The 18,747-nt window shown below is 45.8% G+C and overlaps 1 protein-coding gene across 2 annotated transcripts in view; it reads left to right on the forward strand.

Annotated features, from left to right (window-relative positions):
• The window catches only part of LOC110502560 (inactive phospholipase D5-like), a 105,799-nt gene that overhangs the window by 63,142 nt on the left and 23,910 nt on the right, over nucleotides 1-18,747 (forward strand). For both annotated transcript variants that reach the window (XM_090217043.1, XM_021580679.3), the window contains exon 2: nucleotides 12,079-12,215. In XM_090217043.1, coding sequence (XP_090073169.1) covers nucleotides 12,079-12,215 — 137 coding nt within the window. The remainder of the gene's footprint in view (nucleotides 1-12,078; nucleotides 12,216-18,747) is intronic.

The following is an 18,747-nucleotide window of genomic DNA, read 5'->3' on the forward strand; positions in this document are numbered from 1 at the left end:
ATATTATCAGATGTGTAGGCTTATAACGTGCATGCTGAAATGGAGTCTTACATGGCACTTTCAAGTATAGGATTTGTATAGGTTTTCTCACTCCAAATCAGCCCTCTTCAACTAAGCTGTTACTATCATTTGTGTCAGAGCTGATTAGGCTACTTATCCTTGAAACCAAAATTCCCCTTGATATTCCATCCCACCACCTCCTTTCTGCTTGTCTTCATGACAGATGAGATCCAGGTTCCATTGATTGGTTCAGCTATGTGACTAGCCGTCAGATTGAAACTGAAATATCTAGCATTTCGCCAGACATTCTCCGCACCAATACAGCTATCAATAAGCTGGCTGGACTTGTTTGCCAAGCTCTAAGCCCAACTCATTATCATTAATTCACAGTTCTGACTTTACAGGATCAAATATGTCAAAAGAGTTATGTTAGAGCTATGTTAATGTGAGGATCAGTTTGCAGTAGCCTATACAGAATGTAGGCTACATGAATCTGATATTGCCATTTGCTTGTTCCTTAGTTGAATTTCCATGTCAATCTTGGTCCTGGGGTACCTGGGGCTCTGCAACATTTCTGAAGTCGCACTGTTGTGTCGCACTTTTGTGTCATGGTGTCACACATTCCTCTGTGAGGCTTTTAACCAGCCGTTGGACAAAACCAAACCAGTATAACAAATTATTAATTTTAAACCAACACAACTTGAGCATCTCTGCACTTCTAGATGGAAATATCAGGGCCATGGAAAAATGGTACCATTTGCACTGTAAGTATCTTGTCTGGGCCATCAGCCAACATGAATACAGTCTGTCCTTCACTCTGGAAATGGAAAAGGAGTGAGCGTGTCCAGCGAAAGACCATATATCCCAGAGTGCCTAGCCTTGATGTGCTGAGTATGTGCAGAGACTCATCCGGCTGACAGGACACACTGTCCTGACTCACTGGCTCAGGGGACCTACACACTGTCATTTAAAGAGGAGGCACAGTACTGTAGTGAACAACACTGTGTGATGGGCATAGCGGTAGAAAGACAGTGAATAAGAAGACAGGAGCCAGGAGACTGAGGAACCAGACACTGTTTGGACTAGGTGGTGCATTTGCCAGCACTTTGTTGCAGGTGTCAGAGATATGCACGCCGAAGACACAGTGCAACATCAGGTGATGAGAGATCTTTTATATATATATATATATATATATTGTGGTCTGGGGAATAGTTCAATGACACAAATGTTGTAAATCATTGTGCTTGTAAATAAGTATGTTATATAATTATTAATTATTGAAAATGGTTTCAATAATTTATTTTAGGTATGCTTTTGTTTGTTCTGATGGCAGCAGCAGTTCTATGGAACTTAACTGAATCAATTTAAAAGTCCTTGAACTCCATTTTAGGGGCAATCCTAATCTATCAATTCAATATCGTGATTACAGATTGTTTGCTTAAGTTTGATCAATTTCACTGTGAATTAGTGTACCAATAAATTGATCCCACTTGAATGTTTGATAAATGAGGCTGATTTAAGAGTACGATCTCTTGTGTGTTGCTTTGAAACATGTATGTACTGTATGTTGGTACATTACGTAACATGTAAACAAGAACATATATGAAGATTTTCCTGTGGGCTCACCCAACGGAGGGCCCTCACTCTATTCTTGGTACAACATAATTGAATATCCACTGGATAAGGTAATTACTCTTCTTAATGTAATAACTTTTAAGTAGTATATAAAATAAAGCCATATATTGCAATATCCATTGTTTGATAGATATACAGTCCACCTCACTATTTCTTACTGTAGCTATCTTTCTACCTTACGTGAAGTAAAGATACTCTAATTCCCTTTCCTTAGCTGCTGTGCATCATACCACCAGTTTAACTTATTCCACTTCTCTTTGTTTTAGTTACACCTTTGGAGAGGTGCAAGATCTGAAGATTTCACTGTTAATGTTGGGTAGAGAAGCCATTTGTACTTGATAAGCTTGAAAAAAGTGATATCCTTTAACCATTATTCAGGAAGCGGATTTAGCACCAACCTTCAGAGACATAAAGAAACTCAGAGGTATTGATTTATAATTCAAGAAGAGCATCTCTAAGATTGCACATACAGTGCCATCAATCAGATATCTTTATTTAAAAAAGCTGGTACTCCAAAGAACTTTCTTATCAAATCAATCTAACTGATTACACTGTTTTGTTGTGTCTTAACTGTATTTTACACGTTCTCCACACTACTGTAAGTCCCCTGTGTGTAAAGTGTCTATATGTAAAAGGTAAACACAGTTCTTACACCAATATGCATTAAGTATCTGTTGTTTAGGAAATGGGTCAAACAATTAAATAAAAGTTTATTCGTCACGTGCGCTGAATACAACAGACCTTACAGTGAAATGCTTACTTACAGGCTCTAACCAATAGTGCAAAAAAGGTATGAGGTGAACAATAGGTAAGTAAAGAAATAAAACAACAGTAAAAAGACAGGCTATATACAGTAGCGAGGCTATTAAAGTAGCAAGGCTACATACAGACACCGGTTAGTCAAGCTAATTGAGGTAGTATGTACATGTAGATATGGTTAAAGTGGCTATGCACACATGATGAACAGAGAGTAGCAGTAGTGTAAAAGAGGTGTTGGCAGGTGGTGGGTGGCGGGACACAATGCAGATAGTCTGGTTAGCCAATGTGCACATTGGAATTCATTCCAATTCTTTCATCCCGGTGTGTTTGTCAGTGTTCATCATGAGTCTCAGCACCCACAACAGTCTACCAAAGGCATCATCAGAGCCCTTTTTCCGAAAAGCATCTTAAGGCTTAAGGCTAAGTTCATTGTTAGATAGGAGCAGCGTTGGGCCTCCTAATTGGCGCAGCGATCTAAGGCACTGCATCGCATTGGCTAGCTGTGCCACTAGAGATTCTGGATTCGAGTGCAGGCTCTGTTGTAGCCGGCCGCGACCGGGAGACCCATGGGGCGGCGCACAATTAGCCCAGCGTCGTCTGGGTTCGGGCAGGGTTTGGTCGGCAGAGATGTCCTTGTCCCATCACACACTATAGCGCACATCCAGTGGCGGGCCGGGCACAGTACATGCTGACACGGTCGTCGGTGCAATCGGTGCTTTGGTCAAACACAACAGGGAACCCCAAAAAATATATTCATAAAAATAGTAGTGCACTGGGCCTTTACTAATCCTGTATTAGCAGACCTACAGTATTTAGACTTCTGCAGCGCAGGCAACATTTTTTGGTGTGCCAAATCTGTGACTTTAGTGTGTTTTTATTGGGTAAGCAATAGAATAATCCGCTTCAATATTTGCAACCATAGTGGGCTTATCTCTCTAGGAGTCGATCCGTCATCAGTATTGTACAACAATTATAATGTTAAGGAAAGATTTTGAACGGAGAAAGTTGATCCGAGAGCAGTTACTACCTATCTTTCGATCCTATCAGTATCAACGTATGTTCCAACGACTCAATTATCTCTGCAGGGTGTTTTGGGAAACGCATGTTACATATTCATCCATTGTTTGAAAGATGCATCTTTAAAATACTTGTCAGCCTAAATTCCATCGCTATCGGGAAACCGTGCCCTGTTCTTTAACAAGTACCAAGTTGGTAGATGTCAACAAGTGCCTTAGGCCTCGACTTTCCCTACTAAATTAGAATGGAAGATCCTCTCACAAGAATACAGATGGGAAATTGAGTGTAGCATATAGTTATACTCTGCTTCTTGCTTGTCTGTACAACATGCCAAGTTCCATAAGAAATCCTCCTCTTCGATTAGATGTTCCTCAGAAAAAGATAAATCATTGTCTTTTTTTTTAATGGGAAAGTAAGGTGTGTTTACAAAGAAGTCACGATTGAAAAACCTGACATTAGCAAAAGCCCAGAGTAATATTTCCAATCTAAGTCAGTTGTCATTGCTTTTCCTGTTTTACATTTTTGAGCACTTATGTTCAACACAAGTGTATAACTACTTTTTCTTACACAGTTTAATATTTATATCATGTAATTTCCCCTGCCCTTTCTGTTACAAGTTGTATCTCTGGATGTGCATGTGTTTGGCTTCTAGGTGTTCTGAAGGTGAGGCTGGTGAGTGATGACAGTTCTTCTGGTACAGGGACTGTGGTAGACCAACCTTGTGGGTGGGTAGAGGTTAAAACTGAGTGCTTAGAGATCTCTGGGACTTGATGAAGGGATGTTGTAGGTTACTGAACCCGTACAGAAGAGGTGTGCAGCCATCTGTTAATCACTGCTGAGAGCCAAGTATGAATTAAAGCATGTATTTCTGCTTTTTAGTTATTTAAATTATCTTGTTATAAATATGACCGTCCCAAGGGAAGCACATTTAGATTGTAGCTTCTATGAATCCAACCATAAATCCCTGATTGTCAGGCCCTGTCAGTTTCGATCAGTATAGCTCAACACTTGAAGTATATGCTGAAAGAAAGACAAATCTGGTTTGTTGGGAGCATAAGCTGTATAGCTGGATAGCTGTATACATGCTAAAGTGTTAAGGGACAGCATTTTCCAATTCTTGTACTGTATGTAGGCTGAAGTCAATGGTTAAAGTCAACAGGCAAACGCTCCAGCTGTTCATCTATTCTGGAATCACATTTTCAGCGAGTACAAATGAAATGGAAAATGAAGTTGCATCTCTGGTCACAGCAGTGGCTTACAGATAATTGGCTTGCATCTAAACAATCTCTGGTCACAGCAGTGGTTTACAGATACTTGGCTTGCCTCTAAACAATCTCTGGTCACAGCAGTGGTTTACAGATACTTGGCTTGCCTCAACAATCTCTGGTCACAGCAGTGGTTTACAGATACTTGGTTTGCGTCTAAACAATATCTGGTCACAGCAGTGGTTTACAGATACTTGACTTGCCTCAAAAACAAGACTGGCTGTTCAAATGTTCATGAAACAATGCGTCCACGCCATGGGGCTTCATTCTCTACAGAGGTTCTCCAATGTTTAGAGTCCACTTTAGTCAAATTATTCCAGGATATAAAAACATAACACTATACGAGGTCTGAGTTTCCCTCTACCTGTGCTTCGGTATACCCTTTTCCTTCGAGAAGTATAAGGGCATGGTAGCTCTAAAATAGGAGTAGTCTGTAGCTCTAAAATAGGAATAATCATCCCCTGACATTTGCCTGCCTTTTGCTTGTGTACAGTAAGACACAAAATTGACTATGGTTGTCTTAGAAAATAAGTTGTGACTCGTCTAGACATTTACATTACCCTTTTCAATATTACTGTAATCTAATTAGTTAAAATGCTCTAAATGAATGATACCACAGAACCATGACTACCATGGTAAAATAGTTTTAATTCACCTTACATAACATTCTGAAAGCGAGTTGACTGTAACGGCAGTGAATACACACAAGTTGGGAAAATAACTATTATGGGCCAACTTTCCACTGCATCCTTCACCTCTAACATTTTCGCCTAATGTTTTAATCCTTGATGAAGAAACACCCTCTATTCAGCACGCATCTACAGTATACCTCAGGTCCCTGAATGTGAATGCACATCCAGGTCGACCTTCCCTTCAATTGGGTGTGTGACTGATGGGCACCCTGCCAGCTGACATGTACCAGTCAGCCTTTTCACAGGGACCATAACTTTGAAGCTTTTAAAGCACTTTGAGCAGGCTTGTGGCTTCACGCAAAGTCAGTCCAGCCTCTTAGTAGTGAGTGTGGGACCCAATGAGGTGTCTAATGTCTTTGTCGAAGATGTGGTCTGTTGCCTCAATCAATCAAATATATTTTATAGAGCCCTTTTTATATCAGCAGTTGTCAAAAAGGGCTTGACAGATACCCAACTTAAAACCCCAAAGAGCAAGCAATGCAGATGTAGAAGCACAGTGGCGAGAAGAAACTCCTCTAGAAGGCATTAACCAAGTAGAAATGTATTGTGTTCCGGTTCCTATAGCCAATTGGATACTTGTTTCATTAGGAGTAGACTTTTGTGTTCAGAGATTGAAGTCCCTATATAATCCTCTATACTTATATTCATATTACTGGACATTGCTGTGTGATACTTGGTGGGCAGTGCTGTTTGTACTCAGTGTTCTTGTTGGTGGTGATTACTGTTTCTTTCTCAGTCTTACCAAAGTGGGCGTTATTGTTTAACAGGATGTTCACCGAGGAGGGCACGGCTGTTTTTCAGCAAGGGAGAAAGATTTTGGTAATGGAGGGTCTATTGACTCTGGCCCCTTTCCAGAGGCAGATATCTGGCTGAGTCTCAAGTGCACATACAATATGACCCCTCCCAGCAACACAAACATAATTCACATATATGTCCTAATGTGCCCACAGGGGTCTTATACGATCATGTTAGAGAAATGTATATGTACAACTATAACTGTTTTTTTGTTGTATTGAACTTGGTGATGCTACCCATTTAATGGCCCTTTGTGTTCAAGGGTAAATGTGATTGGTTCCCTTTACAGCAGTTAGAGATGGGGACATTTGATTTGATATTGTTTTATTTACAGGCTTGATGTTTTGGAGTAATTAGGTCATGGTTGTAAATCAATGGCACAATAAACAATGTTTTGGTTGGAGTTATGATTTACCACTGTACAAAGTGCATTGGGTATACTTTTAATCGATACGGATAACATGAGAATATACTGTACATGAAGGAATATTTCAATGGATATTATGTGATGTTATGGTTCACTTTTTCTACCCTCCAAGGACACCCAAGTATGTAAAAACAGGACAAACAAAATCCTAGCAATAAAATATACTATAAACTGACCAGGTCACTGAGGAAACTATAACCTGGGGTTTTTGGAATATAAAGTGTCACTAGACGATACAATATATGGCTATCCAATACTTTCTCATTATAAGTGAGCCCCCTTCGGCAATAGCCTATATCAGGGCTCTCCAACCCTGTTCCTGGAGAGCTACCATGCTGTAGGTTTTCGCTCCAACCCTAATCTAGCTCATGTTATTCTAATAAATAGCTGGGTTATAAACTGAATCAGGTTAGTTACAACTAGGGTTGGAGTGAAGACCTACAGGAGGGTAGCTTTCTGGGAACACGGTTGGAGAGTCTTGGCCTACAGTATATAATAAGCAAACACACGTTTTTCAGGCTCCTAACCAATTGTGCTATTGTGTGTGGTATTTCGTGTAACTTATTTTGTACATAATGTTTCTGCCACTGGCTCTCAGGACCTAAAATAGCTTCTGAATATCAGAACAGCGATTACTCTCCTCATACTGGGCAATGATTGTTTTCTTAATAACAAGTCGGACGCCAAGGATTTACTTCAGACACTGGACAAGGCCAAAATCCCTGTCCTTCGCATGAAGAAGAGACAGAGATATAGGGGACGTAGGTCGGGATGCCTTATAAGAATCCAACGGAGAGTGGGGAATCTGCCTCTACAATCCGCACTATTAGCCAACGTACAATTATTGGATAATAAACTGGATGAGCTCCGATCAAGACTATCCTACCAACAGGACATTTAAAAACTGTAATCTTATGTTTCACCGAGACGTGGCTGAACGACAACATGGATAACATACAGCTGGCTGGGTTTTCCGTGCATCGGCAAGATAGAACAGCTGCCTCCGATAAGACAAGGGGTGGTGGTCTGTGTCTATTTGTCAATAACAGCTGGTGCACGAAATCTAATATTAAGGAAGTCTCAAGGTTTTGCTCGCCTGAGGTAGAGTATCTCATGATAAGCTGTAGACCACACTATTTACCAAGAGAGTTTTCTTCAATATTTTTCGTAAGCTGTCCATATACCACCACAAACCGATGCTGGCACTAAGACCCAACTCAACGAGCTGTATAAAACCATAAGCAAACAAGAAAATGCTCATCCAGAGGCGGTGCTCCTAGTGGCCGGGGACTTTAATGCAGGGAAACTTAAATCCATTTTACCTAATTTCTACCAGCATGTTACATGTGCAACCAGAGGGGAAAAAACTCTAGACCACCTTTACTCGACACACAGAGATGTGTACAAAGCTCTCCCTCCCCCTCCATTTGACAAATCTGACCTTATCTCTATCCTCCTGATTCCTGCTTACAAGCAAAAACTAAAGCAGGAAGTACCAGTAACTCGCTCCATACGGAAGTGGTCAGATGACACAGATGCTAAGCTACAGGACTGTTTTGCTGGAATATGTTTTTCGTGATTCTTCCGTTGACACCACATCAAATAAAATAACATTGTATTGGTCACATACACGTGTTTAGCAGACGCTATTGTGGGTGTTTCTAGCTCCAACAGTGCAGTAATATCTAACAATTAATATCTAATAATTTCACAACAATACACACAATACACACAAATCTAAAGTATAGGAATGGAATTAACAATATATAACAATCGGTCACTGGCTTCATCAATAAGTGCATTGATAATGTCATCCCTACAGTGACCATATGCACATAACCCTACCAGAAGCCATGGATTACAAGCAACATCCGCACTGAGCTAAAGGGTAGAGCTGCCACTTTCAAGGAATCCCATTATGCCCTCCAACGAACCATCAAACAGGCAAAGCGTCAATTTAGGACTAAGATTGAATCCTACCACACCGGCTCCGACACTCGTGGGATGTGACAGGGCTATTACAGACTAGAAAGGGAAGCACAGTCGCAAGCTTCCCAGTGACACAAGCCTACCAGATGAGCTAAATGACTTCTATGCGTGCTTCGAGGCAAGCAACACTGAAGCATACATATGAGAGCACCAGCTGTTCCATGACAACTGTGTGATCACGCTCTTCGTAGCCGACGTGAGTAAGACCTTTAAACAGATCAACATTCTCAAGGCCGCAAGGCCAGACGGATTACCAGGACGTGTACTCAAAGCATGTGCTGACCAACTGTCAAGTGTCTTCACTGACATTTTCAACCTGTACCTGACCGAGTCTGTAATACCAACATGTTTTAAGCAGACCACCATAGTCCCTGTGCCCAAGAACACCAAGGTAATCTTCCTAAATGACTACTGACCCGTAGCACTCACATATGTAGCCATGAAGTGATTTGAAGGGCTGATCATGTCTAACATCAACAGCATTATCCCAGAAACCCTATACCCACTCCAATTTGCATACCGCCGCAACAGATCCACACTGCCCTTTTCCACCTGGACAAAAGGAACCCCTACATGAGAATGCTATTTACTGACTACAGCTCAATGTTCAACCCCACAGTGCCCTTAAAGCTCATCACTAAGCTAAGGACTGGGACTAAAAACCTCCCTCTGCAACTGGATCCTGGACTTCCTGATGGGTCACCCCCAGGTGGTAATGGTAGGTTAAAACACATCTACCACGCTGATCCTCAACACGGGGGCCCCTCAGGGGTGTGTGCTCAGTCCTTTCCTGTGCTCCCTGTTCACCCATAACTGCATGGCCAAGCACGACTCCAACACCATCATTAAGTTTGCAGACGACACAACAGTGGTAGGCCTGATCACCGACAATGATGAGACAGTCTATAGGGAGGAGGTCAGAGACCTGGCAGTGTGGTGGCAGGATAACAAGCTCTCCCTCAACGTGATCAAGACAAAGGAGATGATCGTGTATTACAGGAAAGGAGGGGCGAGCACACCCCCATTCTCATCGACGGGGCTGTAGTGGAGCAGGTTGAGAGCTTCAAATTCCTTGGTGTCCACATCACCAACAAACTATCATGGTCCAAACACCCCAAGACAGTCATGAAGAGGGCACGACAATGCCTATTCCCCTCAGGAGACTGAAGAGATTCTGCATGGGTCCTCAGATCCTCAAAAAGTTCTACAGCTGCACCATCGAGAGCATCCTGACTGGTTGCATCTCCGCCTGGTATGGCAACTACTCTGCCACCAACCGCAAGGCGCTACCGAGGGAAATGTGTACAGCCTAGTACAGCTAATCTTCCTGACATCCAGGACTTCTATACCAGGCGGTGTCAGAGGAAGGCCCTAAACATTCCCAAAGACTCCAGCCACCCTAGTCATAGACTGTTCTCACTGCTACCGCACAGCAAGTGGTACCGGAGTGGCAAGTCTAGGTCCAAAAGGCATTTTAACAGATTATACCCCCTAGCCATTAGACTTCTGAGCATCTAATAAAATTGCTACCCCCAACCCCTCCCAACCCCCCTCACCATTTTTACGCTGCTGCTACTCTGTTTATTATCTATGCAGTCTACCTTGACTAACCGGTACCCCCTGTATATATCCTCATTACTGTTATTTTATTGTTGCTCTTTAATTTGTTATTTTTACATTTTATTCTTATTCTTTATTTTTTATAGTTTATTTTAGTAAAACCACATTATTGATTAAGGGCTTTTAAGTAAGCATTTCACTGTAAGGCCTACACCTGTTTTGTGTTCCCGACCGGTCTAAGGCACTGCATCTCAGTGCTAGAGTCGTCCCTACAGACCCAGGTTCGAATCCAGACTGTATCACATCCAGCCATGATTGGGAGTCCCATAGGGTGGCGCACAATTAGCCCAGCATTGTCCGGGTTAGGGTTTGGCCGGGGTAGGCCGTCATTGTAAATTTTGAATTTGTTCTTAATTGACCTACCTTGTTAAATAAAGATTAAATTAAATAAAAACCTGTTGTATTCGGTGCATGTGACAAACAAAATGTGATTTGATCTTGATTTGATAAACACCCTTTAGTGGGTGGGTAGATAACGGTCTCTGTGATGTTTATGTAATAACTTGGTAATTAACTATTAAATGAATTACAGCAACCACATTCGTTTGCTGATTGTTATGTTTGAGTGGATCAGTCGCTAAATGCATTGTCTGTCACCATAAGTGTGTTTTCAAGTTTTCTTTATGCCCCATGGCATTGAAACTTATGATTAACTTGATAGATCAGTAAAGGCCATTTCAAATTCTGAGCAACCACATGTAAGTAGCCTAAGCAGCAATTATAATTCATGTATAAATTATGTTAATTATAAATCCACAGTACATTTCCCAGTTCAACGTCAGCATATCTTTCTATGGGCACATGTTGTTTATCAGCTGGTGCCCTTTGAGGATCATAATTAGCAGAGTGAATATAGCTTAGCACTCTCACATCATCAGATGTTGCACAGAGGAGCTGAAACATGTTAGGGGTAACATTTTTATATTATTTTACCTTTATTTAACTAGGCAAGTCAGTTAAGAACAAATTCTTATTTTCAATGACGGCCTAGGAACAGTGGGTTAACTGCCTGTTCAGGGGCAGAACGACAGATTTGTACCTTGTCAGCTTGGGGGTTTGAACTTGCAACCTTCCGGTTACTAGTCCAACCACTAGGCTACCCTGCCGCCCCATTGACACTGAACATGCCATCTAAGCATAATTAGTAACAAGGGTGCACCATTAGCATACATCATATTGTTCACACAGTTTCCACTGGCATATTAACTTTAATAAAAATAAATTTGACTACATTAGACCTCAAGACCTTGTTATTGATATACCCACAATTATTTTATTAGATTATCTGTCTGAGAGAGACTAATAAATACAGTGTTGTGATGATTTACTGTATACGATGCAGATTTTCTGCCATTACAATATCCCTTTTTGAGGCTTAGCCAAGGTCCAAGTGTCCCATGTGATTTGGACAAGCCCCGAGCAGTACTTTCTCATGATTGATTTAGGGCAAAATCAACCTGTTTTCAGTAGATCACTCTACCACCAGCCCTGCCCTCCCTGTAACTACTTTGTTCTCCCTTTTCCCATCATTATCCTTCCAACCAAGGGTCACCTTTTCACCATATGGATCCAGGATGCAGCCTAAATATGTCAAGTTAGTGGCTATAAATACCAGGTTGGAATTAAAAGGCCTCTTCAGTGGGTTCCCTGTTGGCTTCTCTTCTCCATATGGTAGAGCCATATGGTGGAGCCTGAACATGTGGCCATGCACAGTATGTACATGTTTGTGTAAAATTCCCCTGGTAACACGCTGCTATCATTTATGATTTGCTGTGTGGTGCAATACATCAGGCTGTGTGAGTGCAAGGTTGGGGCACTTTGACCATCTCTAGGCGAAATAAAAATAACAAACAGTCAATGTGTTTCTTCTCTTTTGCAGTCTCAGCAGAAATGCATCGTAATCTTCGCTTTGATGTGCTGTTTCGCTGTCCTGGTGGCCTTGATCTTCTCGGCGGTGGATGTCTGGGGAGAGGATGAAGACGGTATAACAGAAGAGAACTGTAACAAGAACTGCAGGTGAGATATCTTCCAGCCATCACAATCTCTCAATTTCGAGATTATATTAATCTGCCTCTCTCTATACACTATAATAACACTGTCAATCAAGTATGTTATTTCAGCTGGATACATAAATACACTATACATACAAAAGTATGTGGACACCTCTTCAAATTAGTCGATTTGGCTGTTTCAGCCACACCCGTTGCTGACAGGTGTATAAAATTGAGCACACAGCCATGCAATCTCCACAGACAAACATCGGCCGTAGAATGGCATTATTGAAGAGCTCCGTCAATTTCAACGTGGCACCGTTATAGGATGCCACCTTTCCAACAAGTCATTTTAAAGTTTGGTGGAAGAGGAATAATGGTCTGGGGCTGTTTTTCATGGTTCAGGCTAGGCCACTTAGTTCCAGTGAAGAGAAATCTTTGTTTCAGCAGGACAATGCCCCTGTGCACAAAGCGAGGTCCATACAGAAATGGTTTGTCAAGATCGGTGTGGAAGAACTTCACTGGTCTGCAGAGAGCCCTGACCTCAACTCCATTGAACACCTTTGGGATCAATTGGAACGCCGACTGCGTGCCAGGCCAAATCGTTCAAAATTAGCGCCAAACCTCATTAATGTTCTTGTGGCTGAAGGGAAGCAAGTCCCCGCAGCAATGTTCCAACATTTAGTGGAAAGCCTTCCCAGAAGCTTAGAGGCTGTTATAGCAACAAAGGGGGGACCAGCTCCAAAGTAATGACCATGATTTTGGAATGAGATGTTCGACGAGCAGGTTTCCACATACTTTTTGTCATGTAGTGTACACTGTTCCCTTTGAATGCATTCCATTGCTAGCCCATCAACATGATACCGGCAATCAGGCTTGTGTGTATTTCAGCCAGACAAAAGAGTATAGGGAATGAATCCTCCAATTTCAAGGTGCATGTAGCCATGTCTTCCTCTGCAGATTCATTTGAGGCAGGCTGGCACATGGTTGGTTATTACTCTATTGGACTCTACTCTCTGTTCCATTAGTAAATCATCTGCCTGTGTGCACTGGCTCAGGTTGCTTGTTACCAGAATCTCTCTCCCTCTCCAGACATTTATCTGCGCCCTCAAGAGCAATCTGCCCGACATCTCTCTCCTCAATGAGGGTAGAAAATGTAATTCCAACTTCTAAAGTTGAAATTGATTTTTGTTACTCTGTGGGGCCCCTGGGACTTTGAGACAAGAGAGAGAGGCATTTGTTCACACATCACCAAAAATATAAATTTATTGTCCTGGCATCATCAAAGGGCCAGGGTGGTACAGTCATTTCTCACCACTTAGTCAAATAGAAATGCTCCTCCTGTGCTGATGCGTCTTAGCAGTGTGTCTAAATCCCTAAACCAGTGTTTGTTTCTGTTATGCAGATTTCCTTTAATCAGGATGTTCTCTAGAGTGGGATGAATCATTCTTGGTAAGCAAATACGCACTTCTGAAACGAGATGGCATTCTATTGGACTGCATCGATGACAGGGCACATCTGACAGCAATGTATGAGGAATCATTTATCTTGAGCCATGGATTTGATTGTTTGAGGAATAGGAAAATCCACCGTGCTCATTCAGTTAGTGTGGACCTAGCTTAGTCCGCTAAGTCAGTCAGGTGTAGATAAAATCAATGACTTCTATCTCAGAATCCGGCATATGTAATTGTTTATGTCTCATAGGCCAACAGGCCTCACAGACCTTTGTGAGGCAGGGATCAAAGGCCATGTTTACATCAGCCACAATAACAGAATATTTTATCAAATGAAAATCTTTTGTGCAGATCAGAAAGCATAGACTACTGTGCTGCGTCAGACATTTTCACAGCTCAGGCTGCAGTGTGTCAGAGAGAAGCTCAGAATGATCAACATACTGTAGTGTTGCTTTCGTCCTTATGACTCTTTGCAAGCTGTCAGTATTTGGAGCCACTGTTGATCTTGGCTACATCTCCATGCTGTCAACTTGGGCTAATTTAGGACGTCTTGCATTGCCTGATCCCATTGGCTCCAGTCTTAGCATCAATTGCCTGGGATTGTGAATGACATGATGTTTAGAATGATTGGGGTTCTCTTAAAGATTAAATGTAGCTATGCCATGGTAGAGCTTAGTGAACGTAATGTACTGTAAGCAGTATGAGGGCTGATAACATCTCTCTAGATCTCTTTCTCTTGTAAGAGTTACTTTTGCATGTGCTGATGTACTTTCCATACTTTTCACACATATACTGTTTAAGCTCTTTTATTTCCCGATACCAGAAAATATGGCTTGAATGAGTAATGTCTAACTGCCAACCTATACCCAATTGTCAAACTGTGCACACTGCAATACAAGGTGTGTAACGGTTTTCTAGGTGTGAAGGAGAGTCGGACCAAAATGCGGCGTGGCTATTGAGATTCATGTTTAATGAAAAAAGACATTCAACACAAACACTACCAAAACAATAAACGTAACGAAAACCGAAACAGCCTATACTTGTGTAAACTAACACCGAACAAGGACATCAAGACACTAAGGACAATCACCCACAAAACACCCAAAGAATATGGCTGCCTAAATATGGTTCCCAATCAGAGACAACGATAAACACCTGCCTCTGGTTGAGAACCACTTCAGACAGACATAGACTTCACTAGAACACCCCACTAAGCTACAAACCCAACACCCCACATACAAAAACCCATGCCACACCCTGGCCTGACCAAATAAATGAAAATAAACACAAAATACTTCGACCAGGGCGTGACAGAACCCCCCCCCCCCCCCCTCCCCCCAAGGTGCGGACTCCCGGACGCACACCAAAAACCATAGGGGAGGGTCCGGGTGGGCGTATGTCCATGGTGGCGGCTCCGGCACGGGACGTGGACCCCACTCTAAAGTGTTAGTCCCTCCTCCTCGCGTCCCTGGATAGTCCACCCTCGCCGCCGACCATGACCTAGTAGTCCTCACCCAGAACCCCACTGGACTGAGGGGCAGCTCGGGACTGAGGGGCAGCTCGGGACTGAGGGGCAGCTCGGGACTGAGCGGTAGCTCGGGACTGAGGGGTAGCTCGGGACTGAGAGGAAGCTCAGCACTGAGAGGAAGCTCAGCACTGAGAGGAAGCTCAGGCAGGTAGTTGGATCCGGCAGATCCTGGCTGGCGGTTCTGACAGATCCTGGCTGACTGGCGGATCTGGAAGAGTCTGGTTGACTGGCAGATCTGGAAGAGTCTGGTTGACTGGCAGATCTGGAAGAGTCTGGCTGACTGGCAGATCTGGAAGAGTCTGGCTGACTGGCAGATCTGGAAGAGTCTGGCAGATCTGGAAGAGTCTGGCTGACTGGCAGATCTGGAAGAGTCTGGCTGACTGGCAGTTCTGGCTGCTCCATGCTGACTGGCTGCTCTGGCTGCTCCATGCTGACTGGCTGCTCCATGCTGACTGGCAGCTCTGGCTGCTCCATGCTGACTGGCGGCTCTGGCTGCTCCATGCCGACTGGCGGCCCTGGATGCTCCATGCCGACTGGCGGCCCTGGCTGCTCCATGCCGACTGGCGGCCCTGGCTGCTCCATGCCGACTGGCGGCCCTGGCTGCTCCATGCCGACTGGTGACCCTGGCTGCTCCATGCCGACTGGCGGACCTGGCTGCTCCATGCCGACTGGCGGACCTGGCTGCTCCTTGCAGACTGGCAGCTCTGGCGGCTCCTTGCAGACTGGCAGCTCTGGCGGCTCCTTGCAGACTGGCAGCTCTGGCGGCTCCTTGCAGGCTGGCAGCTCTGGCGGCTCCTTGCAGACTGGCAGCTCTGGCGGCATCCTGCAGATTGGCAGCTCTGGCGGCTCCCTGCAGACTGGCAGCTCTGGCGGCTCCTTGCAGACTGGCAGCTCTGGCGGCTCCTTGCAGACTGGCAGCTCTATGCAGACTGGCAGCTCCTTGCAGACTGGCAGCTCCTTGCAGACTGGCAGCTCCTTGCAGACTGGCAGCTCCTTGCAGACTGGCAGCTCCTTGCAGACTGGCAGTTCTGAACAGGCGGGAGACTCCGGCAGCGCTGTAGAGGCGGAAGGCTCTGGCAGCGCTAAACAGGCGGGAGACTCCGGCAGCGCTGAAGAGGAGGAAGGCTCTGGCAGCGCTGGACAGGCGAGGCGCACTGTAGGCCTGATGCGTGGTGCTGGCACTGGTGGTACTGGGCCGAGGACACGCACAGGAAGACTGGTGCGGGGAGCTGCTACCGGAGGGCTGGGGTGTGGAGGTGGTACTGTGTAGACGGGACCGTGCAGGCGCACTGGAGCTCTTGAGCACCGAGCCTGCCCAACCTTACCCGGTTGAATGGTCCCGGTCGCCCTGCCAGTGCGGCGAGGTGGAATAGCCCGCACTGGGCTATGCAGGCGAACCGGAGACACCGTGCGCAAGGCTGGTGCCATGTAAGCCGGCCCAAGGAGACGCACTGGGGACCAGATGCGTAGAGCCGGCTTTATGGCACTTGGCTCGATGCTCACTCTAGCCCGGACGATACACGGAGCTGGAATGTACCGCGCCGGGCTATGCACCCGCACTGGAGACACCGTGCGCACCACAGCATAACACGGTGCCTGCCCGGTCTCTCTAGCCCCCCGGTAAGCACAGGGAGTTTGCCCAGGTCGCCTACCTGGCGTAGCCATACTCCCTGTTAGCCCCCCTACCAATACATTTTTGGGCTGCCTCTCGGGCTTCCTTGCCAGCCGTGTTCCCTCATATCGCCGGCTCCTCTCTCCGGCTGCCTCTGCTCTCCTAGCTGCCTCCACCTGTTCCCATGGAAGGCGATCCTTTTCCGCCAGGATCTCCTCCCATGTGTAGCAACCCTTGCCGTCCAACACATCATCCCAAGTCCATTCCTCTTTGCGCCGCTGTTGCTGTTGCCCGTCACCACGCCGCTTGGTCCTGTTGTGGTGGGTGATTCTGTAACGGTTTTCTAGGTGTGAAGGAGAGTCGGACCAAAATGCGGCGTGGCTATTGAGATTCATGTTTAATGAAAAAAGACACTAAACACAAACACTACCAAAACAATAAGCATAACGAAAACCGAAACAGCCTATACTTGTGTAAACTAACACCAAACAAGGACATCAAGACACTAAGGACAATCACCCACGAAACACCCAAAGAATATGGCTGCCTAAATATGGTTCCCAATCAGAGACAACGATAAACACCTGCCTCTGATTGAGAACCACTTCAGACAGCCATAGACTTCACTAGAACACCCCACTAAGGTACAAACCCAACACACCACATACAAAAACCCATGCCACACCTTGGCCTGACCAAATAAATGAAAATAAACACAAAATACTTCGACCAGGGCGTGACAGAACCCCCCCCCCCCTCCCCCCAAGGTGCGGACTCCCGGACGCACACCAAAACCATAGGGGAGGGTCCGGGTGGGCGTCTGTCCATGGTGGCGGCTCCGGCGCGGGACGTGGACCCCACTCTAAAGTCTTAGTCACTCCTCCTCGCGTCCCTGGATAGTCCACCCTCGCCGCCGACCATGACCTAGTAGTCCTCACCCAGAACCCCACTGGACTGAGGGGCAGCTCGGGACTGAGGGGCAGCTCGGGACTGAGGGGCAGCTCGGGACTGAGGGGCAGCTCGGGACTGAGGGGCAGCTCGGGACTGAGAGGAAGCTCAGCACTGAGAGGAAGCTCAGCACTGAGAGGAAGCTCAGGCAGGTAGTTGGATCCGGCAGATCCTGGCTGGCGGTTCTGACAGATCCTGGCTGACTGGTGGATCTGGAAGAGTCTGGTTGACTGGCAGATCTGGAAGAGTCTGGCTGACTGGCAGATCTGGAAGAGTCTGGCTGACTGGCAGATCTGGAAGAGTCTGGCAGATCTGGAAGAGTCTGGCTGACTGGCAGATCTGGAAGAGTCTGGCTGACTGGCAGTTCTGGCTGCTCCATGCTGACTGGCTGCTCTGGCTGCTCCATGCTGACTGGCTGCTCCATGCTGACTGGCAGCTCTGGCTGCTCCATGCTGACTGACGGCTCTGGCTGCTCCATGCCGACTGGCGGCCCTGGCTGCTCCATGCCGACTGGCGGCCCTGGCTGCTCCATGCCGACTGGCGGCCCTGGCTGCTCCATGCCGACTGGCGACCCTGGCTGCTCCATGCCGACTGGCGGACCTCGCTGCTCCATGCAGACTGGCTGCCCTGGCAGCTCCATGCAGACTGGCGGCCCTGAAGGCTCCTTGCAGACTGGCAGCCCTGGCGGCTCCTTGCAGACTGGCAGCTCTGGCGGCTCCTTGCAGGCTGGCAGCTCTGGCGGCTCCTTGCAGACTGGCAGCTCTGGCGGCTCCTTGCAGACTGGCAGCTCTGGCGGCTCCTTGCAGACTGGCAGCTCTGGCGGCTCCTTGCAGACTGGCAGCTCTGGCGGCTCCTTGCAGACTGGCAGCTCTGGCGGCTCCTTGCAGACTGGCAGCTCTGGCGGCTCCTTGCAGACTGGCAGCTCTGGCGGCTCCTTGCAGACTGGCAGCTCTGGCGGCTCCTTGCAGACTGGCAGCTCTGGCGGCTCCTTGCAGGCTGGCAGCTCTGGCGGCTC

Source organism: Oncorhynchus mykiss, chromosome 23 (genome assembly GCF_057628025.1).
Source record: "Oncorhynchus mykiss isolate SJ-2025 chromosome 23, ASM5762802v1, whole genome shotgun sequence".
Lineage (NCBI taxonomy): Eukaryota > Metazoa > Chordata > Actinopteri > Salmoniformes > Salmonidae > Oncorhynchus > Oncorhynchus mykiss.